The sequence below is a fragment of the Euleptes europaea genome, chromosome 11, assembly GCF_029931775.1.
Source record: "Euleptes europaea isolate rEulEur1 chromosome 11, rEulEur1.hap1, whole genome shotgun sequence".
Classification (NCBI taxonomy): Eukaryota; Metazoa; Chordata; class Lepidosauria; order Squamata; family Sphaerodactylidae; genus Euleptes; species Euleptes europaea.
The window spans coordinates 50,670,129-50,695,585 of record NC_079322.1 but is presented as its reverse complement, the minus strand read 5'-3'; the positions used below and the strand labels follow the sequence as shown (position 1 = coordinate 50,695,585).

Sequence of the window (25,457 nt, the reverse complement as noted above, 5' to 3'; positions counted from 1 at the left end):
GCATTGGAAGTGCTTAAAATCTATAGCATCAGAATTAGGCTTGCCATCCTCTAGGTACTCAAAACAATATACAAACCTATGCTCAAATACCCATGTAATGCTGGAAAACCATATATAGCACATAGGCTCTTATAACGATTCTCATTAATTTTACTACAATAAACATGATTGTGTTATTCTGTTATATTGTGTAGTAAAAATAATGAGAATCGTTATAAGAGCCTGTGTGCTGTATATGGTTTTCCAACCTCTAGGTACTAGCTGGAGGTCTCCTGCTATTATGACTGATCTCCAGCCGATAGAGATCAGTTCACCTGGAGAAAATGGCCACTTTGGAAATTGTACTCTATGGCATTGAAGTTCCTCCACCCCAAAAACCTTCCACTGGTGGTGAAGAGGGACCTGGCCACCTTACCGTTACCCCACCCCATAGAATTCAAGTGATGATGCCAGGTACCGATTGCTTTACCTCCACCCTCGAGACTATTCAGTCATGAGAGTAGGGTTGCTAACCTCCAGGTGGTGGCTGGAGATCTCCCGCTATTACAGCTAATCTCCAGGTGACAGAGATCAGTTCCTCTGGAGAATATGGTCGCTTTGGCAATTGGACTCTATGGCATTGAAGTCCCTCCCGTCTCCAAACCCTGCCCTTTTCTTGCTCTACCCCCAAAATCTCCAGGTATTTCCCAACCTGGAGCTGGCAACCCTAAATGAGAGGCTGTTTTGGGTGCCTCAGCTCATGCTGAGATGCCTCAGCCTAACTTAATATCAAACATCAAACCCACAAAAGTCTACCAGCCCCAGTTAGGGCCTAACTGAGCCCTAAGGGTCAAACCTATTTAGCCAGTTTCCCTAAAACCATGTGTAGGGGGAAATAAACCAATTTGAGAAGGAATGTAAAAATCCAGCTTGGCCCTGAACTGACCAACTGATTTCATATTGTTAAAGACGTGAGCGATAATGGTAAGATGCTTAAAAGTGAAAATATGATACAATAGATGGCTGGCTTTAAATGGCCCCTTCTTAACCCTCCCCTACTGGCTCCTTTGCCCAGGGCAGTTGTTATTCTCCCCACCCCACCTTTTACTACCATCCCTGTTCCAAGAAGGCTAAAAATCTCCCCTGCCAATTCAATCAGAAAACATGCTTGCCGAAATTAACGGTTAGTCCATCAGAAATCTAGCCTAACTCAATAGATGGGTATCGTTACTTCAGATTAACTTCACTGAAAAGGAGAGCAGAAATTTGGCCCATGATTAAGGAAACTTGATGGATGTGTTGGTATTTTTCCCCCACTGGAATGTTTTTGAAAATATGTTGCACAGAGGCCAAACTGTGTCAGTGCTGGAATGGGCTTTTTTTTTTTTTTTTAAGTGACAACTATTTTCTTCAGTAAAGTCTACATATTTTTGCCCCATTCAAAGGTTTGCCTCTTTCTGCTGGTATTTTAAAGTATCAAAAACCATCAACAGCATGAGAACATATCCCTGTGGGTAAAATTCTATCCACTTAATGCAAGATTTTCACAGCCCCAATCATCCTGGTCAGTTTGCAATCGTGTAAAACGAACCTTTGAAAACTTGCACTGCTCTGTTGTTTTGTGCTGGCCAATGGCCGTAACAAAAAAATGAAATGAACCTTTGGAAAAACATTTTTGAATGTCATAATGCACACGCGAGCATTTGGTGATATAAAGGACGTGCCATTCCTCTCTGGCACAAGGAGGAGTTCTGGGCATTGCGTGACAACCAAATCTCTCTTTCAAATAACATTCGTGCCATTTAAGAAATTAACCTGTTTTTGAAAATGTGAGTAGGCACCATCTGATTTGCGGCCTTTTGTGTATTTTCCAGCACCCTGTATACTGCGTCAATGTCGTTGGAACACAGAATGCTCACAACCTCATTACCGTTTCCACAGATGGCAAAATGTGTTCCTGGAGCCTGGATATGCTCTCAACGCCACAGGTGGTTTTGTTTTTACCTACACAAGAAGAAAGGGTTGGGGTTAAAGCTGATGCCTACTTAATGGAACATCGTCTCTGAAAGCCAAAACCTCACATCCTATATGGACTAAACACCCTGTGGATGCACTTGAAAGAAGTGCAGCTTGCTTCCAGCAGTTGGCTCCTCTAAGAGCCAAAACCTATTTCCTCTGCCACAAATCATGTAATTATCGTAATGCGTTAATACGCAGATCAGTTCCAAGCGAAAATGAAATAATCCAGTTTTAAGCACAGGTAATCATAGAAATCGTCCGTGGTATAAATCACACTTACTCTCCGGCACTGCTTAACAAATATAGACTAGATGGTAGGACAGTAGTGTGAGCTGTCAATGAAAGTGTAGCTTCTGATCAACATCCAGCGACTAGACTAAGGGCACTTTCACACATGCCAAATAATGCACTTCCAATCCACTTTAAATGCACTTTTCAGCTAGATTTTACTATGTGGAATGGCAAAATCCACTTGCAAAGAATCGTTAAAGTGCATTGAAAGTGGATTGAAAGTGCATTATTTGGCATGTGTGAAAGTGCCCTAAGCTACGCAAACTGATCCTGTTAAAAGTTTGACAAACATCTTTTTCACCTAACGTTGCTTTTTTCTTCCCATTTTCATTGTTAGTAGGATTCTCACTTTCTTGAAAAAAGAAATAGTTTATTAACAAAAAAAGCCATGCTGGATCAGACCAAGGCCCATCAAGTCCAGCAGTCTGTTCACACAGTGGCCAACCAGGTGCCTCTAGGGAGCCCTCAAGCAAGACGACTGCAGCAGCATTATCCTGCCTGTGTTCCACAGCACCTAATATAATAGGCATGCCCCTCTGATACTGTACTAGAGAGAATGTATGCATCATGACTAGTATCCATTTTGACTAGTAGTCATGGATAGCCCTCTCCTCCATGAATATGTCTACTCCCCTCTTAAAGCCCTCCCGGTTGGTAGCCATCACCACATCCTGGGGCAGGGACTTCCACAATTTAACTATGCTAAATTGTTAGATTGACTAGCAGTGTGATCCTAAACAGAATTAGACCCCTCTAAGCCCTCGGTGGTGAATGGGCTTAGAAACATGTAACTGTTTTTAGGATTGTGCTGTAAATGTGCATGTGAATGGTCTGACTCTCTGTAAGGCAGCTTCATGTGTTCAGATATGGCATGCATATGGTACAACAGCAACCGTCTTCAAAGACACATTCTTTCCTGTGTATATGAAAGGAGGAGGAATGTCTTTTCCAAGAAGTCACTGCCACCAATAGATTTGCAAGTACTAATTAATTAGGTGTTGTGGCTGCTGTGGTTAAAATAAACTATAGGCTTACTCTGAGAATATAAAAAGGATAAACCTTTGCCCAAGGGCTTGTGAAGTTAAGGGAAGATTAATTTTTATTGATAGATTGATTTCACACATTTTTTAGACTACCATTCCACTCAAAGGTCCTCAAGACAGTTCATAGCAAGTTAACACACACACACACACACACACACACACACACTTTCACTATAAAATCAACCCAGAATAACATCAAATGAACCCCTGTGAGTGCCGTCTCCAAATGAATGTGATCCAGCAGTCTCCTTCCACTGAGTTAAAGGGTCCAGACTCCTATTTCTAGGAAACGAGAGGGCTCTCTGTTTTCATGTTTGCCATATGAATGTGAGAAGGGCTCACTCACACTTTGTCCTTATGAAGGAATCTTGGAGGATCCGTATGGACCCCAGTTTGGAAAAAGGGTGACATAAGGGTTTCAAGGTCAAAACCAGCCCCTTAAAAAGAGTTTGGAAACAAACTGGGAGCCAGTGCAGTTAAGATGCTACTGGCTATATTCCAAATTAAACGTTGAATTAAATCCATGAGGGGAAAGGCTTAAGAAAAAATGCTTTATATAAATAAACGATGTGTATCCCCTCCGCCAAAGTGCTGTTGGAAGTAGTCTTGTCTTCAGCACCCTTAAGGAAACAGCTCTTTTGCTGTACTCAGGGGCAGACTGACAAAACAGCCCAGGAACCAGGAGCAAGCTGAGGCGATTCCCCCACCCCGCGGGGGCTCCCCACCCTGAGCCTGGCTAGCAGTAGCATGGAAGTGAGGAAATAGTAAGCCTACAGCCACTTGCTCCTGATCACCAGCAGTTCTCCAGAGCAGTCACCTACCAGGAACTGTTTGTGGCAAGTTAAAGGACCGTCTGTCATACGTTCTGAAAACAGTAGATTGAAAAACTTGACATGTTTTGCTAGGAGAGCATGGAGCTGATGTTCAACAAATCCAAGCCGGTAGCGGTTACTGGAATGGCTTTCCCAACTGGAGATGTCAATAACTTTGTGGTTGGCAGCGAAGAGGGCACGGTCTACACAGCGTGTCGTCACGGAAGGTGATCTCTTTTTATAAACACATTGTGTCCCTGGCATCTCTTGCATAGATAGCTGTGTGCTCGAATTTGACAGAGAGTGCAGTTAACCGCATTGGTCCATAGCAGAAAAAAAATCTGCAGAACTTGAAAGCTTCTCACAACTTTGTGCATTTTAGTTGATATAACCTTGTGGTTGCTTATGAGTGTATTCTAAGAGCCCATTCAAACTGCCTTTAAACTCCATTTGAGAAGCAGGTTGCTAATGGATTTTTTGTGTCAGTTCAGACACAACCGGTTTGGCTCCTGGCTGCTAACGGATTTTTTTTTACCTGTTCAGACAAAGCCGCTTGTTTCCCATTCACAAAGCGAGGCTGAATCAGTTTTTATGAAAACGGCTTTCAACCATTTTCAGTTCTTCCTTGTGCCTCTGAATCACTCCAGTGTGCTGTTTGAACTACCTGGAGCGCTTTGGGAAGGACAGCGATTGTTTTCTTGCCTTTTTTGCCAGTGTATTCTTTTCTGGCTTAAATTTTTTTTTGGAGATTTGTGTTATAGTACTAAAAAAAAGGTAAAGGTCCCCTGTGCAAGCACCGGGTCATTCCTGACCCATGGGGTGACATCACATCCCGACGTTTACTAGGCAGACTTGGTTTGCGGGGTGGTTTGCCAGTGCCTTTCCCAGTCATCTTCCCTTTACCCCCAGCAAGCTGGGTACTCATTTTACCAACCTCGGAAGGATGGAAGGCTGAGTCAACCTTGAGCCGGTTACCTGAAACCGACTTCTGTCGGGATCGAACTCAGGTCATGAGCAGAGCTTGGACTGCAGTATTGCAGCTTACCACTCTGCGCCACGAGGCTCCTGTTATAGTGCTACTAATACAAATATCAGAACTTTTTTTTAAAAAAAAAGGCCGGAAAAGAACACACTGGCAAAAAAGGCGGGGAAAACAATCGTGGGGGTGTTTGAACTAGCCAGAGCACTTTAGAGATGGCGTATAGACACATTGAAATGAGCTGTATGAACACCCATCTTTGTATCGCTTTATTCCAAAATGGGCCAACAACAGATGACATCCTGTTTAGAAGGGTAATCTGAATAGGGTCTATCAGTGCATTCCTAAGGAGAGTTACTCCAGTCTAAGCCCATTCATTTCAATGGGCTTAGACTGGAGCAACTCTTCTTAGGAATGCAGTGTCTCTTTCACAGCACTGTAGAAAGCTAAAAGGCCCTTGTTCGAATTCATTCACTTCAGCATTCCAGGAGATGTGAAGGTTTGTGGCTTTTCAGTGTTAAAAAGTTATTGTAGGGATGCTACGCATACTGTGGAAGCAAGAGTAAAATTAAACCATGGAACCTACTTCCAAATAATTACTTATCCCTCACATTTCTATCCTGCCCCTTCTTTAAGGAACTCAGGGTGGCATACAGCCTCTATTTTATCCTCACAACAACCATGTGAGGTAGGTTAGGTTGAGAGACAATGGTTAGCCAAAGGAAATCTAACGAACTTATGGCTGAGCAGGTATATGCATCAGGGTATTGCCAATTCTAGTCTGATACTTTAATCACTGTATTATCATCATCATCAGATTATATTACGGTCCACGGCCAGCACTAAAACAGCTACAGGGAATAAGCATAAGGAATAAGATCAATATACAACCAACTTCATGTAGCAACCACCAATAAACATGGTATATACCAAACACAAACTGCAGGATAAACATAATGTATAAACAAATTCTCCTAAGTAAATACTAAAAATTAAATCCTACCCAAGAACTTTGAATCTAATCACTGTATTATGCTACCCTGGTCTTCACGTTTAGGGAAACCATGGTCTTTTAAACATCCATATGCATTTAAGAATGGAGAAGACGAAGAGTTTGTTGAACAAAGCAGAAGTGAAATTTGTGCTTGACTGCTGAAAATGGCTTTCTGGTGTTGAATTCTCCTTCTACTGTTATGTTCAGGAATACTCAACTAGTGCCTACGTATTGTATGTTTCCATTCTGTGTTCCCTCCTGTTCCACATAAGTGACTGCTGTTGGTGGAGGAGGAGACACATGCAGTGTGACAATTTCAATGGAAGTATATGTGTGGTTAAAAATTACAAGGAAGGAGAAGACGGGCACGGGACTGCCATTTTCAGTGGTAGCTGTGTGCTAAATGTAACATCTTGGTCTGAACCACTGAAAGTAAAGGGCTGAACATGAGAAGCTCTCTCTCTCTCTCTCTCCCTCTCTCTCTCTCTCTCTCTCTCTCTCTCTCTCTCTCTCTCTCTCTCTCTCTCTCTCTCTCTCTCTGCATGTATAGCCCTCAGATGTCATTCAGAAGAAGATCAGTTCCTCATGTTTATTGAAATGATTGTTTTAACCATTTCAATGCGGTTGCTTCTTGCAAAACCACCCCTTAAATTCTTAACTTTTCAATATGCCTGTTTTGAATTAATGCTATGACTTCAACATGTTTCCATAGCATAATTTATTATATTCGTTATATGCAATAATTCAGATCCCTCAGTTTGTTATCATTGTATTGCCAGTACTGATTACCTTTGCTGTTTGAAAAGTTTCAGATAGCTCTGTTATTGCCACCTCTGTTAAGAAAGTAGTCAGCATACAGACACACTGAATGACAAAGCAGGAGGATGGAACAGTTGGAAGAGGTCTCCCCCCCCCCTCGCCCCACACACACACATTGTCTCCTGAGGCATTCAGGAATGTACTAATTTTTTAAAAAAGTCTACCTCTCTCACACACAAAAAGCATCCCAAAATTGACAGGGGCCAAGGCCTGTGCAGATGTGAGCCCTCAGCTGTAACATTGAAGGGAAACCAGTAGCCTGCTGCTTGCTTCACTTCAGCCTCAGAGGGCGATGTATATCCTCTCAGTTCAATTTTTCCTCCCATCCCAACAGATTTCCCCTTCAAACATTTAGAGAGGAACACCTGTAGTAGCAGCTATCCCAAAGCTCGCTAGGGGAGGCCCACAAGACCCTTGGCCTGCAGCCTGTCTGCAGAAGCTGAAGGTCTGTCTTGGCAGTGATGGTCAGATGCCCCATGGAACCAAACCTGGGGAATCCTAAGGCAATGGCACCTTAGCAATGGCACCTTAGGATCAAGGATATCTTGCGATGTTGGCTACTTCCTGAATGTGTGTGTCTGCCTTTCTGCAGTAAAGCGGGCATCGGCGAAATCTTTGAGGGCCACCAAGGTCCTGTCACAGGAATCAATTGCCACATGGCTGTCGGCCCAGTTGACTTCTCCCATCTGTTTGTCACATCATCATTTGACTGGACTGTCAAGTTATGGACTACAAAGGTAAGCTGGGAGTGAGAAAGCTTATTGGGCCTTTCACCTCTCTCCCCTCACAAGACTACTTTGGCACAGTATAATATTGATCACTGTGGTTAACCACACCGTTGGCAACCCTACCTGAGGTTCACTTCCAAACTCAATGGCCATTTGTGCAGTACTGGATATGCATGTCTGTGAATGGATTCTCATGAGCATTGGTCCTCAGGGCCCATATATGCAGCAAATGAACTTTGTTTCAACCAGGCTTGTAGCAAGGGTGGGTGCGCTGCTTAAGGTTGCCAGCCTCCAAGTGGTGGCTGGAGAACTCCTGTGATTACAACTGATCTCCAGGTGACAGAAATCAGTTCACCTGGAGAAAATGGCTGCTTTGAAACATAGACTCTATGGCATTATACTCCATTGAAGCCCCTTCCCAAACCCTACCCTTCCCAGCTCCACCGCCAAAATCTCCAGGTATTTTCCAGCCCAGAACTGGCAACCCTAGCATTGCCCCATCTAGGACTTAAAAAAGAAAAGGCTATTGTGATAAGGCAGTTTCATTTAAAGAAAGATAAAGTGTTTTGAGAATAGTACATGTACCGTGAGGCGCTTGGAAGGCTGACACATCTATTGGGACATATGCTTTCATGAACCAGAGCCAACTTCCTCAGGTACCGGAAGTGTTACGCTCAGTGGTCATACATGAATACGCCTCAGAAGGTCAAGCAAAAGGCTGATTATAACAAACAGAAGCCAGAAGGCCCTGCAATCCAAGAGATACGTGTGTTACATTAGCTTGTAAAGAACTGGTGAAAACAAGATCCAGTCAAAAGAGTCAATATTTCTAAGACTTCTTGAATGAGATGAAGGGTGTTCTGACCTTAGAAAGCTTACGACACAATCGGTTGGTTAGCCTTTCAGGTGCCACAAATTCCATCCTTACCGAGAGGAGCAGGAACAAACCATGTCATAGGGGTTGCCAGTGCTGCTTTGTTAAAGGTCACCACAGAAGGAATCCTTAGAAAATGCTGTCTCATGGAGCTGCGGCTCAAAATTTCTTGAAGAGAAGCTACAATCCTTAGGAATGCAAAGAAATACTCCAGCCGCGTATAATTTAAAAAGTGGAACCATGCTGGAAAGCATATAGCGGTACTAATCTAGCTGAAAGACAGGTGATCCAAAGGGACAGCCTTTTCACTTTGAGGATGTTGACTTGGCTCATTCTAACTGAAGCATGTACAGTTTTCTGCCACTGAGTCATAAGATCACAGCACTTCATGAAAGCAGAGCTGGATGCATAAGGAGTCAAGAGATATCCTAGCAGGATGAAACTGCTGAGCCGTATGTTTATTCGGGCATTAGCGCTTTGAACATGTAAATTGTTTTCTAAAGGCCACCTGTTTGTTCATAAACACTAAGGATTATGAATAAATGTTCATGCACAGCATTGCCAGTGCTTCTTATCATGTGATCATGCATAGGGAGAATTAGACAATACCACATGAAGAAAAAGCAGGTTTGAGTTTTATCAAAATATCCCATTATTCTGCCATAAATAATCTTAGCTATGCCTTCAAAAGGAAAGCACTTGCTTCTGGGGTAGACTGTACAGGACTGTACAGGACTTTAGCTACATCTTTTATTGTTATTTTTCACTCATTAAAGCTGCAGCTGATACTGGAGGGTTCCTTCTTCATGAACTGTTTTTCCTACTAGGCCTCTATAAATACAAATGACCCAGTAGAGTGAAAGTATATGAGGATATCCATCTTAGAATTGCCCTGAGAACCTCTGCTTGGGGATTTTCCGAAAAGTAGGCCTAATTCGATAAAACCATTTTTAAAGTGATGTTATAAAACCAACCTTTTATATATTCAATTGCTACATAGAAATCCAAAGCACAATTGCCAGCCACTGCTAATGAAACATCCAGAATGAAAAATAGACTGTATCAGTAAGGAAGCAAAGCAGAAGTGGCATAAAGATTTTTTTTAAAAAAAATCCTGCGTTGGTTTGAAAACCACATGGCCTGACCTCAGTGAGACTCCTGGAATGAGCGTGGGTGGCATGTTCTGGTTTATAAGTTATATACAATTTAGAAAACAAACTTTTTTTCTCCCTTGCAGAATGTACATTACAGTAGAAATAAGAGATGAATAAGGCTTTGTTGCATGCTTCAGACAAATCCCTTAAATTCACCCCTAAAATAGAACACAGCCCATACCCCATTCACTCCTAAATAGAAATGTACAACATTCCTTTCCCATCCCCTTGTAGATGTAGAGTGGGGAATAAGGGCAATTCCAGATTTCCTTGCTGTTTACTGTTCAATGCTTCCAGCTTTTGCACTCCAGACTTGTGAATGCGCCCCCCAGTCTCTACTAGTCCACAGTCTGACAGGAATTAGCTAGTGTAGTATAGTATAGCCAGCATTGCTAGTTTCCTGCAGGTAGGGGAAAGGTAGGGCTTTTCTTTGGGACACTTGCCAAAGGTGAGATGCGTTCTGCAGAACCCAGTGAGAACCTGTTGCTGTCTGGGAGTCCCACATTCAGATTTTGAAATAGCCACTTCCTCGGTTAACTTTGTCACCTCCAGATGATCATTCAGGGAAACAAAAAGTAGTGATCTAGTAAGAGCCCCACATGATTATATCAGTGGCCCATCTAGTCCAGCATCCTGTTTTACACAATGGCCAACCATTTTACCTGGGAGACCCAGGAAAATGGGGCAGAGAGGCCGAGGCCTTTCCCTGATGTTGCCTCCTTCAGAGTTTCTCTGTCTCTGGTTGTGGAGGTTCGTTTAACTCACCATATCCCGTAGCCATTGAGAAACTCATTCTACATAAATCTGTCTAATCCCCCTTTAGAGCCATCTTTGCTAGTGGTCATCACTACAACCACAGATAGTGAATTGTTAAGTAAAGAAATATTTGATTTTGTCCATCCTGAATCTGTTGCCCATCATCTTCATGGGTGCCCCTGAGTTCTAGTATTGTGGATGAGTTCTAGTATTATTTTTATGAGTTCTAGTATTATCTCTATGTGCAGATAAAATGCTAATTGCATAATTTTATTAACTTCTATCATTTGTCCCTCCCCCCGGGTCATCTTTGTTCTAAATTGAAAAATCTCAGCCTGCCCCTGCCCTGTAGCGTTCAGCCTCAATTCCAGATCATTTATGAGCAAGTTGTGACTTGTAACTTCGAGGGACCTATTTTTGATCCTTCTCTTATTTGCTTAATCTTTCCTCTCCCCCATGGCAGTCAGAGTTGCATTACCATCCCATCTTGTGTGAAGCCGATGTCTTCTTTAAATTAGTCCCAGCAAAGAGAATAAATTCTCTTCTGGAAAACATTGCTACTGCCTATATTATCCCACATAACTGTATACACGAAGAGTGAATTGATTACTACAATAAGGCTGTCAATTCTTCAGGAAGTAGCCAGCTGGGTTAACATGGGGATCTTTCTGTCTGCTCAGTTTTTTGGGTTTTGTCCAGAAGCAAAGCAATGAATGAATTTTCTTCCAAGCTCATTTTGTTGTCAGAAAGCCAAACTGACTCAGAGGAATGGGTGGAGCTGCTTGTTCAGACAGGATTTTTACTTTTTGCCCTTTACCTCTGGAGCCAGAGGTCTGGCTCCCATCCAGCTGTATGAGGAGAAGATTATGGTCTTTCTCTAGGTAATTTGAAGGAGCAAAACCCAAGTCAAGTCAGGTGATCTCAAGTCTGTGCTGAGTTTTTCCATAATGTTTCTCTTGTTTTTGCTTATCTGTTTCACTGTAACCACAAAGGAGGAAAATGGACACTGGGAGACATTTTGGTATATGTGTCAATTGCATAATTCTTCACAGATGACAAACTGTATGAAAAAATATATATTATATAATAGTGCTTAGCCAAAATGAAATGAGGGTGGTTATGAATGTATTCACCCTTTTGCAAAAAGAATCCTCCCTTTCTGTTGATTTTTTTCTTTTTTGGTATTTCTTTTAAAAAGGCTGGAAGTTGTTCATAAGGAGGCTGGTGTCAAGTGGTGGGATGATAAGGAATGCATCTCCATTGCTCAGGAAACCGGAACTATGATCCAATCGTGATCTATAGGGATATCCTGCCTTTTGGGTTTTGATTTGGAAGTCCGAGTTTCTGACATGGGCTCCCTACACTTGGGACAAAACTACAGTTGTCTTTTCCCCCTCCTGACCATCCCCAAAAAATGATCATTAGATTGTTTATTATTAGAATGATTACCACTAAAACTGTCATCTGTTTTTGCAACCTTTGTATTAAGAATAAGAAGAGTCAGTTTTTATATGCCGACTTTCTCTACCTTTTAAGGAGAATCAGACCGGCTTAGAATACTCTTCCCTTCCTCTCCCCACAAAAGACACCTTGTGAGGTAGGTGGGGCTAAGATAATTCAAAGAGAATTGTGACTAGGCCAAGGTCACCTAGGTGGCTTCACGTGTAGAAGTGGGGAAACCAACCCGGTTCACCAGATTAGAGCCCACTGCTCATGTGGAGGAGCGAGGGAATCAAATACGGTTCTCCAGATTAGAGTCCACTTCTCTTAACCACTACACCATGTTGTACAAGTGATATAAATGGCATAAAATGCCATAAAAGAAACATACAATTTGGGAGTATCAGGGGGAAAACTGGGCAGAATGAAAAGGCTCACAGTGCCAACACATGAAAACAAACAGAAATGGAAAATGAAAAGGCCAAAGATTTATATGACCTGAAAAGAAACTAAAGGTAAAGGTAAAGGTCCCCTGTGCAAGCACCAGGTCATTCCTGACCCATGGGGAGATGTCACATCCCGACGTTTTCTAGGCAGACTTTGTTTGTGGGGTGGTTTGCCAGTGCCTTCCACAGTCATCTTTCCTTTACCTCCAGCAAGCTTGGTACTCATTTGACTGACCTCGGAAGGATGGAAGGCTGAGTCAACCTTGAGCCAGCTATCTGAAACCGACTTCTGTCGGGATCGAACTCAGGTCATGAGCAGAGCTTTTGACTGCAGTACTGCAGCTTAACACTCTGCGCCACGGGGCTCCTTAAAAAGAAACTAGAGCAGGCTTATTAAGGAAAAAGAGATACGTGAAAACTGGAAAAATAAAAGTAGTAGGAAATGACAGACTAAAAGTTAGGTATGGCACAATCAGTTGGATTGAACAGGGAACTGCTGATGTAGTAAATGCCCTTATTTTAATATAGCCAACTCAGAATTTTACCACAAGTTTTGTAATGTTTTCTGAATACTGTATCCCTTGGAGTCAGAGAATGTATAGCCCTTTAAAAGAATAAGTTTCAGGAAAAAAGTTGTAAGTGTGCACTAAGTAAATCTTTAAACTTTAGAAATCAGAAATAAACAGCCCAACATCATTCCTTTTTTAATCATAAGCTATGCAAAATAAGCTTTGCAAAATGTTAATTGTTTGGATTTTCCAGTGTAAGGATAAGCAGTGGCAAACAGTTGTTCTATGTAAGAAGTATTTTATTTTATTGCCGTCAAATCACAGCTGACTTACGGCGACCCCGTTGGGTTTTCAAGGCAAGAGATGTTTGGAGTTGGTTTGAAAGAAATATTAGCATGCTTGAATAAATAAATAGATTTTTTTTAAAAAAAGAAAGAAATGGAAAATGGCATATTTGGCCATCTCTAGTACTTAACTAAGAGCCCCGTGGCGCAGAGTGGAAAGCTGCAGTACTGCAGTCAAAAGCTCTGCTCACGACCTGAGTTCGATCCCGACAGAAGTCGGTTTCAGGTAGCCGGCTCAAGGTTGACTCAGCCTTCCATCCTTCTGAGGTCGGTAAAATGAGTACCCAACTTGCTGGGGGCAAAGGGAAGATGACTGGGGAAGGCACTGGAAAACCACCCCGTATACATAGTCTGCCTAGTAAATGTCGGGATGTGACGTCACCCCATGGGTCAGGAATGACCTGGTGCTTGCACAGGGGACCTTTACCTTTTTAGTACTTAACTGGGAGGGAAGGCAGCATGGTATAGCCCAATCTTGTCAGGTCTCAGAAGCTAAGCAGAGTCAGCCCTGGGTTTGGATGAGAGACCACAAAGGAATACCAGGGTTGCTATGCAGAGGAAAGCACCGGGAAACCAACTCTGTTAGTCTCTTGCCTTGAAAAACCCCATAAGGGATTGCTTGGAAAATCCAAACAAGTCAACATGCAGTAATTAATTAGCTGTGGGCAGGTCTGCGCAATGAGTAGCACATGAGAATGTAGAACCAAAGCAATGTGACGGGAGGTCAACATCTGCATTCAACTGAGCTTCACATGCAGATGTCATCCATGGCATTGCTTGGTGTCCCTGGAAGGGTCATCACAAACTACATACTGCAACAGCTATACACACCTATAGTTCGATCAGGCTGCTGAGTATTTCCACATAGTGTTGGCATCAATTTAACTGCCAGCACGATGGGGCATGGGAGAAAGTCTTAGCCATTTGCTAGGGCCACACACATAAGAACATAAGAAAGGCCCTGCTGGATCAGACCAAGCCCCATCAAGTCCAGCATTCTGCTCACACAGCGGCCAACCAGGTGCCCCCAGGAAGCCACAAACAAGACAACTGCAGCAGCACCATCCTGCCTGTGTTCCACCGCACCCAAGATAATAGGCATGCTCCTCTGATACTAGAGCGAACAGGTATGCAGCATGACCAGCATCCATTCCAACATATGTGTCCCGTTCTCCCCTTGGTGGCAGATGGGGCTCATGATGGGTGTAAATCAGCACAAACAAATGTGTGAAAGATTGGAAGACAGGGTTTTTTTTTGGGGGGGGGACATTTATATGCCTTCCTAAATGGTGGGTTTCATAGCAAATATTGAACCTCAAGACAATTCAGCACAGTACTGATAGGTAACATAAGAATTGCATGTGTCAGTGGTTTTGATAATCTAGAGAGACCAAGTTTCTTGCTGAATATACATTTGTTGAAATTTTCTTTTTAGACAAAGGTAGCTGGGTATCAAGCTGAAGATTTGGCCTTCAGCTGCAATTCTGAAACCCCTTATTCAGGAGAAGTCCTTTGAAGTTAATGGGCTCTTCCGCAGCTGGGGACTGGAGGGTTTCAGACAGATTCTAGGCGCTTGTGCCAGGTCTTCTGCCTGCAACGCCGGCATAATGTCTCTGCAGTGTCTATAAACTACATCATTGGGCATGTTGCTTGGATACACTATGCAATAAGCATGATTTTAAGTTTTTATTTGCTGGTACAAGAAAGCTTTGTATTTTTCAGTTATATATTTCTTGTTCTGTTTGTGTCTCACCTCTCTCTTTCCGAGGTCCACAGAATATTGCCAGAGCAGGTGATATGAAGAATAGATAAATTGTCATAAAACACGCAAACCAATTCTACAAATCAAAGATATAATATAAACAATAACATCACAACACAGTTTTAAAAACTGACAGCTGCCTCTTTCGAAATGAGAATGTCTCAAACAGTTCTCCTTCTGTTTAACCGAGCCTCTCTAGGAATTAAGAAACTGCCACTAGAAAAGCTTGATTCTGTATCCCTGTCAGACTAATATTTTATCCTGGAGACGCAGGAGGCAAGTTCTGTCCAGGAAAGCAAAGTCAGGAGTGTGGTTCATGCAGAAGCCGATGTTTTCTTAGGTATGCTGAGCCCAAGATTAAGTTTAATTAATTAATTAATTAACTTTACTTATTGTCTGCCTTTCTTACTGGGGCTCAGGGTAGATTACACAGAGTGAGAATACAGTCAACAGGATGGGACATTCAGTAAACAATGAAATAGGATTTAGGTTGTAGAACCAACCAGAAATCTAAAAATCAGAATTGAAGCAAAGCGTAAGTGTTAACATGATCCATTAAATGATACAGGATTACATAGTAGGATCCAGCTTACAGCAAACTATACAGTAGTATAGACCACAGTTTCTAATAATTTATCCAAGCAACATTTTGAAGCCTTTTGTACAGTGCTACTCTAGTGTCTGCGTAGAAAAGCCATCTTGAATCATTCAGTTTTGCATAGTTTGTGGAAAGCAGGGGAATGGAGCCTTCCTGACCTCCCCAGGCAGACCATTCCACAAGGCGAGGCCACAACGGAGAAGGCACGTATACAGGCAGTTGCTGATTTTGCCCATTTGCAGATTGGTACCTGCAGAAGGCCCTGCTAAGATGAGCGAAGCTGTTGTGGCAGAGCATAGGGGAAGAGATGGTCTGGCAGATATGAGGGTCCAAGGCCACAAAGGGCTTTGTATGTGATAGCCAATACCTTAAAGTGGGCCAGGTAACTAATACCAGGTAACTTAAACTGAACCAGGTAACTGCTCACGACCTGAGTTCGATCCCAACGGAAGTTGCTTTCAGGTAGCTGGCTCAAGGTTGACTCAGCCTGCCATCCTTCCGAGGTCAGTAAAATGAGTACCCAGCTTGCTGGGGGTAAAGGGAAGATGACTGGGGAAGGCACTGGCAAACCACCTCGTAAACAAAGTCTGCCTAGAAAACGTTGGGATGTGACGTCACCCCATGGGTCAGGAATGACCCAATGCTTGCACAGGGAACCTTTACCTTTTAACTAATGGGTAGCCAGTGGAGTGACTGCAGAATGGGAGTAATGCGCATGCGCCATCTTGCTCCTGATAATAGCCGAGCTGCAGCATTCTGCACCAGCTGGTGTTTCCAAATTGGGGGGAAACCAATGTACAGTGCACTACTGTAGTCTAGCCTCAATGTCACCATGACATGGATCCAGGTGGCCAGATCAGCCGTAACAAGGTAAGGGGCCTTTTTTTTTTTTTTTGAGCTAGGCTGAGTCGGAAGAACACCTTTTTTTTTGCAACTTCTCCAGCAATAATGTTGGGTCCGGTGTAACCCTGAGGCACTTAACTGAGTTGGCAAGGGTCAGATGAACACCATCAAAAGTGGGGATCATAATGTCCTTCAAAACCTCTGCCTCTTCCCCACCAGCATTACAATCGTCCAGGATTTTGTTTCAGTTTATTCACTCTTAGCCATTTAACCACAGCAGCCAGGCAGTGATTTAGGACCTCTACCACATCACTAGGAGATTTGGATAAGGATATATCTCTATATATCTATATATCATCGGCATATTGATGAAAGCCAGCCCCCAAAATACAAATGATTTGACTAAAGGGCTTTACATAAAGATTGAACAGCTCACATGAAGCTGCCTGATACTGAATCAGACCCTTGGTCCATCAAAGTCAGTACTGTCTACTCAGACTGGCAGTGGCTCTCCAGGATCTCAGGCAGAGGTCTTTCACATCACCTACTTGCCTGGTCCCTTTAACTGGAGATGCCGGGGATTGAACCTGGGACCTTCTGCATGCCAAGCAGATGCTCTACCACTGAACCACAGCTACTATCCATCTAACTTAACAGTCTCCCTGCTCTAGTTGGACTGTTCCTGAGTTGTTTTGGAGTGGTGGAACATAGAAAATGAACCTGGCAGAGAAATTAGGTGTTCTAAAGGAGAACATGAGCTTTCTTTCATTTCTTAATGTTGGTACTAAAAGTTGATGATCAGGGATCTTTCTTTCTTTCTTTCTTTCTTTCTTTCTTTCTTTCTTTCTTTCTTTCTTTCTTTCTTTCTTTCTTTCTTTCTTTCTTTCTTTCTTTCTTTCTTTCGCAGTGTACCATTTCCTGCTCATTGAATCAGGGCAGTTCTCAGTGGCTCCCAGGCAAGCTTCAGCCAGGGCAGCTCTTCTTTGAGTTCTTTATCCAGTTATCAAGCAGATGAGCTGAGCAACCAGACTTAATGCATCATAAGCTCTGCAGCTCCAGCCTGTTGTGAGTCACTTCTCAGCGAAATGCTTAAAACATTAAGGAGATTAACTAAATCACCAGTTTACCTGTCAGCATCAAACTCCCCTCCCCAAATACCCCCAAACATGTCTTCAAATCGCTGCTGCCTGACAGGCTGACGCTTCCTAAAGTCAGGTGGTGTCTGGCTTGAAGAATTCACCGTCTCTTCTCCTCATCATTAGGCATTTCTCAAGTGATACTTAAACCATTTCTCCATTACATCTGTATGCCCGTCCTTAAGGAGCATATATTAACACAGGTAGAGTCCCCCCCTCATTTATCCTTCAAAACAACCTGGTAAGGTATTTTAATCTGAGAGACAGGGCCAGGCTCAACTTCAGGGAGATTCAAAGACAGATAAGATTTTGAACCCGGATCACCTTAGTCCTGTATTCACCATACTATTTTGGCATTTTTTTGCATCGTGCGCATTTGTAATTTGCAGGTAAACCCATCGTTGGCTTGCAGTGTCCATTGTTTGAACAAGGGTTGGCCTTATGTTTTTGGTACAGCAGGTGTTCAGCTGGGCGGCCATGTCTTCTTACTGGACCAGGTTCCAGTTTATGATTGGCCACAACAGTATCACCACTGCATTTTCTTTTACTGTTGTTCTTATTACAGTTTTTGTTTCTTTAACAGAAAGAGAGAATGTAATGAAGATCCAGAAGTGGTGGTGGTTGTTTTCTTACTTGTTCATATTGCCCTTCTTTCCAGGAGCTCAAGATTTATCTGCTTTGGTTAATCCTCACAACTATCAAATGGGGTAAATTAGGCTGTGAGAGACTGATTAGCCCAAGGTCACCAGTGAACTTCATAACCAACCAGGGGTTTGAACCCAGCTCTCTCTGGTGTTAGTCTGACAACTACACCACGTTCTCACTGTGTTGTTAACAGCAGATCCTGACTCTGAAAATTCTAAGTGTTGCTGCTGTGTTTCAATAACAACTTTCACACCTGGGACATTTTAGACCTAGAAGTATAATTTAGGACAATGCCCTTAGATTTTAAGATGGAATCGGACTCAATCTCCTGTATCTTGGTTCAGTACGCTAAAATCAGCCACGGTCTAACTTTAAAGGAAACCACAAAATGCTAATCATCATGTTATCTTCAGACTGAGTCTGCTCTTGAAACCCTTTCCCTCTCGCCCGCCTTCATTCCCTTCTTGTAATAGTTTCCACATGTTTATGCAAAAAATGAAGTACATTTTTAAAATCCTTGGCATACAACTCAATTAAGCAAACCAGCACTTCACAGTAAGAGTAATGTATAGATATTTTTATTCTGCAAGTGTGACCGTCCACAGTTTCAAGCCCACCGAGGAGAGGAGTAATACAAAACACGAAGTAGCACTAAGTATTTAATGGAAATGGGTTTTGATGGTTACAGGAAGTCATTATTTCATTTAAAGAAAATCTCAACAGGAAGAATTCACAACTTCCCATCTTCTTAGGCTTAGCAGGTCCTGTAGCTGCATCGGTGGGAGCTTTTCTGTAGCATGCGGTGCATGCGCTTGGCGGTGTTCCCGGGGGCGGCGCTGACTTTAGTTGGCTCCCTAAGTCCTATTACTCCAGGAATGCCTCCTTTTGCAGGTGTGTATGTGTTCCTGCAAAAATCATGGCGTAGCCCAGTGAAACACTATGGAGCAGTTTCACGGCTCTTGGGGGGTGGAATTTATTTTATTATCCCTTCCACGCTGCTGCAAGCCACTCAGGAGGCATGCAGTTGTGCCACCCCGGGCGATTCTTATCTACCCTCCCCCTTAGGATTGCGCTTTTAGTGGTACTGAAGATTTCTTGCTAGGGTCACCAGGTCCGTAGCTCCATCGGTGGGAGCTTTTCAGCTGCGCAAGAGACACATGCACGCTTGGCGCGATGCGCGTGTGCGTCTCGTGTGATGCACCTATGTCACTTCCAGTTTTACTCAGCAGTGATGCGGACGCTCTATCAATCTCTGCAGAAACTCTATGGTTTCCATACAGTTTCTGCAGAGGTTGCTAGAGCATCCGCGTCGCGCGTGCACTTGTTGCCCGCCACCACTGGGCACTTGGCAACCCTATTCCTTGCAGAGTCTGACCCTTAGCTTGTTCCTCATTATGGCATAGCTCCTGGCACTCAGCTTCTGTTCCCTGTTCCTTGCTCTCTTGATCTGCTGACCACTTTCCTGGCCTTGTGAGGTCAGAACTCTGCCTCTTCCTGAATCACATATATCAGCAACATCTATGACCTTTCCATGGACCTGACTCATAATTTCAAAGCAGGAGGTATCTGATGCTGGCCAGTGCTCAACATACTAGAGTTCAGCTCAGGACACAGACTCCTACAGTGTAATCTGAAGCACAGTTACACCATTCTTGGACTGAAAAGAGCATAACTCTGTCTAGGATTGCACTGCTAGTCTTCCACAGCTTATTAAGCAGAGTAGCTGAGTACTAGAGAGTTATACAATCACAGCAACAAAAGTCAATTTTTCCAATAATCAGTAAAGGGGGGGGGGGAAACACTTCACAAGGGTGCCCCCCTTGTTAATTTGTTCCAGCTGATAAATGCATGGAAGTAACTCGCTCTTAATCAGTTCAGTTCAGTATACTTACTTAAAAGCATAAGTCATCACAAAACAATGTTCTTCCTGCATAAATGCAAAAGGTTTTGAGTAGATGATCCAACGTACACATTCCTGGAATGAGCAGTTTAGAATCATAGAATCACAGAGTTGGAAGGGACCACAAGGGTCATCTAGTCAAACCCCCTGCACAATGCAGGAAATTCACAACTACCTCCCCCTCCACATGCCCAGTGACCCCTACTCCATGCCCAGAAGATGGCCAAGATGCCCTCCCTCTCATCATGTGCTTAAAGTCATAGAATCAGCATTTTGCTGACAGATGGCCACCTAACCTCTTTTAAAACCTCCAGGGAAGGAGAACTTATCACCTCCCGAGGAAACCTGTTCCACCGAGGAACCACCCGAACTGTTACAGCCCATTTCTGAAGGGGGGGAGTTAGGCAGCGGGTGGAAGTGATGCAGCCACACAGCCTCCACAGAGGCTTCTCAGCCCCCGAATATGATAGAAGGCTTTTAAAAAAGCTAAAAGGGAAAATGCCCCAGCTGGGAGGCTCAGATCAGTTTAAAGGGCCCCCGCGCGCCTTCAGGGAATCCCTCTGAAGGCGCGCTGGGGCCGAATTTTCCCCCGAACTCCGGATCCCCCCGAATTACCGGGGATCCGAAGCGGGGGAGTTCGGACTTCGGCACCTACCGAACCCACAAGGGTCAAATTCGGCCGAATCCGAACTGTACCGAATTTTTTTTTTGACAGCCCTAAGATGAACACCTCTGCAAGAAACAGCAATAGATTGTTATTTAGTTATGATTTTCCCAGCTGCTAGAACCTGTTCTGTCTTATAGGTTATAAGTTTCTCCAAATAAAGCAAGCAATTCTGAATTTCAGCAGGTCAGTCAAATGTAGCAAGAACTAGCCTAATATGCAAGGTATTATTTATGTCACAGAGATGAAGTATTTTACATAACTTTTATGAAGTCCATCCATCCTTCTATTTGTGTGTGTGTTAAGTGCCATCAAATCACTTCCTACTCATGGTGTCCCTATGAATGAATGTCCTCCAGAATATCCTATTGTTAGCAGTCTTGCTCAGGTCTTGCAGACTGAAGGCCCTGGCTTCCTTTACAGAGTCAATCCATCTCAAGTTGGGTCTTCCTCTTTCCCTGCCGCCTCCAACTTTTCCTAGCATGATTGTCTTTTCCATTGACTCCTGCCTTCTCATAATGTGACCAAAGTTCAATAGCCTCAGTTTAGTCATTTTAGCTTCTAGGGAAAGTTCAGGCTTGATTTGATCTAGACCCCACTGTCTTTGTATCTGCCATCCAAATATACCGATGGCATTATATAGGACTCTGACTGAAAGGGAAGGCTTTTACAGGAAGGAAGGGTGTCTTTGAACCAGCTTGTGCTGGCTTGTTCTTCACTATGGTTTACCTCCTGGTGCTCTGTTTATGTCTGCTGCCTGCAGTCCTGGTAGAGTCACAACTCTGGCTCTTTCTCTTCCTGATGGGTGACTGGAGGTCATTGTTTGTGATGTTATGTGGCTTCCTGTCATGTGCTTGCAGCTTGGTGGTTCCCATCATGCCACTTGGGGGTTGAATGTAGGTCCTGCTCTAGAAACCTTAAAGACCACTGCTCTAAACACAAATGAATTCTGTGTGCGAAGGTGAGCTGCAATCCACCATGTTAAATGTCCTTTGGAGGATGTTGGATGGTAGAAGCACTTCTACGACTTAAGAAAAGCTACAAAAGCTAAGAACAGCTGAACTGAAGATGATACTCAGTCTTCCATATCTTTCCTCTAAGCCTGTATGGTTTCTTGTGCATCAGACAGATGTAAATAATAGGCAGTTACTTTCTTCCAGGTATATATAATACAGCCTCACCCAAAACAAATGAAGTGCTTTTGAAAAGTGTAAAGGGACATGTGTACCACATTGGGATAATGATAATCATTCCAGTTCTAGGAATTATAATTCTGTGAAGTAGCCATCACTTACACCGAGTATTCCTCACCAAGCTACAATTCCCAAGAATCTTTAAGGAAATCCAGACATTTAAACAGTATAAAATAGATATATGTTTATGGTATAGATATAGTCGTAAGTGCCACGTGTAGCTGCAAGTTGTGTAGGACAGATATAACTAGGCTGTCATTGGTTTAATGATCATGGATTCCTTTAAGGTATTTGAGGAGTTTAAATGTTGTGAAGATGATGGCCATTGCTCATTCGAAATTTAATGGCTCTTCTTGAAATTCTTGGTTGGGAACAATTTCGAAATGCTTAAATGACTGGTTAAAAAAACTTGTAGTAATGCCTCAGCAAGCGTATATGTTTATTTTTCATAGGATATATTGACAGCTTCATAGTGAGATGGTGAACAGTGAAGCAAACAGGGGGAAAATTGGGACTGCTGAGAGAAAGAACTGTGATCATATGGCTTTATGTTATGGAAATACAGTTCAGAGATGTTCCTTCATGTAGAGCCCAGCGTCATTATGAACTAAGCAAAGCTGATAGATTTCACTGTAGCTTTTAAGCAGTTAAATACTAGTTAAAACCTGTGAACATGTCCACATGCCTTCCTCTAAGCAGAAAGCTCCTTACCGTGTGGCGCCTCCTGGATTAAGGAAGATCTTTCCATACAGGTATACAGGGGGAAAGATCTGGAACTTTAACCGTAAAACGAAAATGTAGATATACTTCTTTTCCTTTGGGGGGGTATGCAAGTAATTGTTTGTGACAGAAGGGAGGCAGCCCACACACACAAAAAAGGGTTTATTTATCCAGGGGCCAGTGGAAAGTGTATCCTATATCGCTCATACCATCACAACTTGGACCGGCTTCTGATAAATAAAGACTGGCTTTGTCATTGTTATGGGCATGAGTTGTTGAAACCAGTGGTCGCATTTGGCTTCGATGTGAAGGCAATATAGGCCTGAGTACACGGCCCCTCTGTGTGTTCTGTCAGCATGAAAAGAGGGAGAGCGGGCACCGATGCCCCGGCCCACCCCCTACCTTGACACAGTCACCAGCTTCTCAGCACTGTGCCTATGCGTGGCAGAAGTGTGCATGTGTATGCTCGTACCCCATCAGAAGAAGAGCTGCTTTCTGGATATTCCTGATCACAAGGTAGACATGTAATGCGCAGAGGTAGTGGTAGGGTTGCCAGGTCCCTCTTCACCACTGGCGGGAGGTTTTTGGGGCAGAGCCTGGGGAGGTCGGGGTTTGGGGAGGGACTTCAATGCCAAAGAGTCCAATTTCCAAAGTAGCCATTTTTTCCAGAGGAACTGATCTCTGTCGCCTGGAGATCAGTTGTAATAGCGGGAGGTCTCCAGCCACCACCTGGAGGTTTAGTAAACTTAAGTTAGCGTGCTGTAGAATAGTTAATAAATCAAAGACAGTCACAAAACTGCACAAACACTTAGTTTTTAAATAATAAAGCATAGAAAACGCCAAAGATACATCCAGTATCTATATAACCATAAACAATTTTTCAAATTGGCATAAATGTTAAACGAAAGTTTATACAATCCTGGCGTAGTCACTAGGAACTCATCCTTCTCATAAGGAGGTTCAACTTGACGACCATACAAGAGGTAAGATGAAATGCAACAGACTTCCGGTTGTTTTTCTGTTTTGGCTTAGATATAGCCTTCCTCAGGGGCCACTATATTGATAACATAAATAAAAAAATGCAGTACAACGGCATAAACATATGATATAGAATTAAAAAAATATATATATATATACTATATACTATAAAGATAATTACTTACACGCTTGCTGTTAATAACAAAGCTTCCGCGTTGGCAAAATAGCCATGTCACCGCCCCAATTAAATACAAAATATCCACGTGATACACTGATTCAGTAATAGACATATTCTTAAAGGTACAATGACCCAATGTTACAAGGCATAATAGAACATATACAGAATTACAATTATAAATAGCAAGACAAATCTAATGTGGTATTTAAACCTTTAGGATGTACAGTGTCAAAGAGCTGGATGTATTTAGACTCTTGTCGCTTCAACAACAATTCCAGATCAACCCTGTCATGGTTGTGTGAGCTTTCAAAGCGCCATAATACAAAAAAAGATAAGTCTTCATCACTATGATTTTTATTAAGAAAGTGCGCCGTTAAAGGTGCCTCAGCTACCTGGTTCCTTATTCTAGATCTATGCTCGCTGATGCGATATTTGATGGGTCTAGACGTTTTGCCAATGTACCACTGCCGGCAGGAACAAATTACGCAATACACAAGATTGCGTGAGTCACAATTGTTAAAGCTGCATATCTTGAAGGTTTTCTTAGTAATGGGGTGTGTAATTTCCTTCACAGTAAGCATGTACTTGCAACTTAAACAAGAGCCACATTTATAATTACCATGAGGAAGATTTGAAATGTTGCTCTTGTGTGTGTGCTGTGTAAGCATATCTCTAAGAGAACGTGTACGTTTATATGCTACACGGGGTGGCAATAAACATCCTGGCAAGTGCTGCACTAAATGCCAATGGCGATAGAGAACTTGCCGGATAAGTGGAGACATGGATGTGTATTGCAATACACAGGTGAGACGATCTTCTTTTGTATTGCATGTGTCTGTAAGTAGTTCAGCCCTAGGTTTCTGTTGGGCTCTAAATCTAGCTCGTTCAATAACCCGTGATGGATAACCTCGCTGTCTCAAGTTTTGTGTGAACTGTTGCATAGACTCTTTGTAGTCAATTTCTTCTGTAGAGTTTCTTTTTAATCTTAAAAGCTGACTAAAGGGTAAATTATCTCTAAGGTGAAGCGGGTGAAAGGAATTATAGTGTAGTAGGCTATTACGTGTCATGGGTTTGGTGTATGAGCGCACGCCCAATTTACCGTCAATCTTCTTATAGACGGTAACGTTTAAAAAAGGGATCTCTACACTATTGCATTCACCACTAAGGGTGATATGTGGATTTTGTAAATTAATCCAATCACTGAATGCGTGGAAGCTCTGCTCATCAGACATGACTAGGAACAGATCATCCACGTACCTAACATAGAGAACGATATTGTTGCTGAATGAGTTGTTGTGTAGGATGTGTGCATGTTCAAAAGCTACCATATAAATGTTAGCAATCGATGGGGCGCATGCGCTGCCCATCGCTACCCCGTGTGTTTGCATATAAAATGTATCATCATGCACAAAGTAGTTTTTTTCGGTCACAATGTCAAATAAGTTCAACAAGAACTGAGTAGATGGTTGTAGATTGGAACGAGTGTTGAGAAGTGTCTCAATTATAGCTCGTACTTCATCAGTCGGTACATTAGTATAGAGGGCATTAACATCTAGAGTGCCCAATACTGAGCTTAAAGGAACCTTGACTTGTTCAATTATGCTGATAAAGTGCCTAGTATCTTTAATATAAGCACTGGTAGCTTTACTGAAA

At 42.8% G+C, this 25,457-nt stretch overlaps 1 protein-coding gene across 6 annotated transcripts in view; it reads left to right on the top strand.

The window, feature by feature from the left end:
* The window catches only part of DYNC1I1 (dynein cytoplasmic 1 intermediate chain 1), a 246,181-nt gene that overhangs the window by 186,713 nt on the left and 34,011 nt on the right, over positions 1–25,457 (top strand). For all 6 annotated transcript variants that reach the window (XM_056857472.1, XM_056857470.1, XM_056857471.1 and 3 more), the window contains 3 exons: positions 1,854–1,967; positions 4,238–4,371; positions 7,529–7,673. In XM_056857472.1, the coding sequence (XP_056713450.1) occupies positions 1,854–1,967; positions 4,238–4,371; positions 7,529–7,673 (393 nt within the window). The remainder of the gene's footprint in view (positions 1–1,853; positions 1,968–4,237; positions 4,372–7,528; positions 7,674–25,457) is intronic.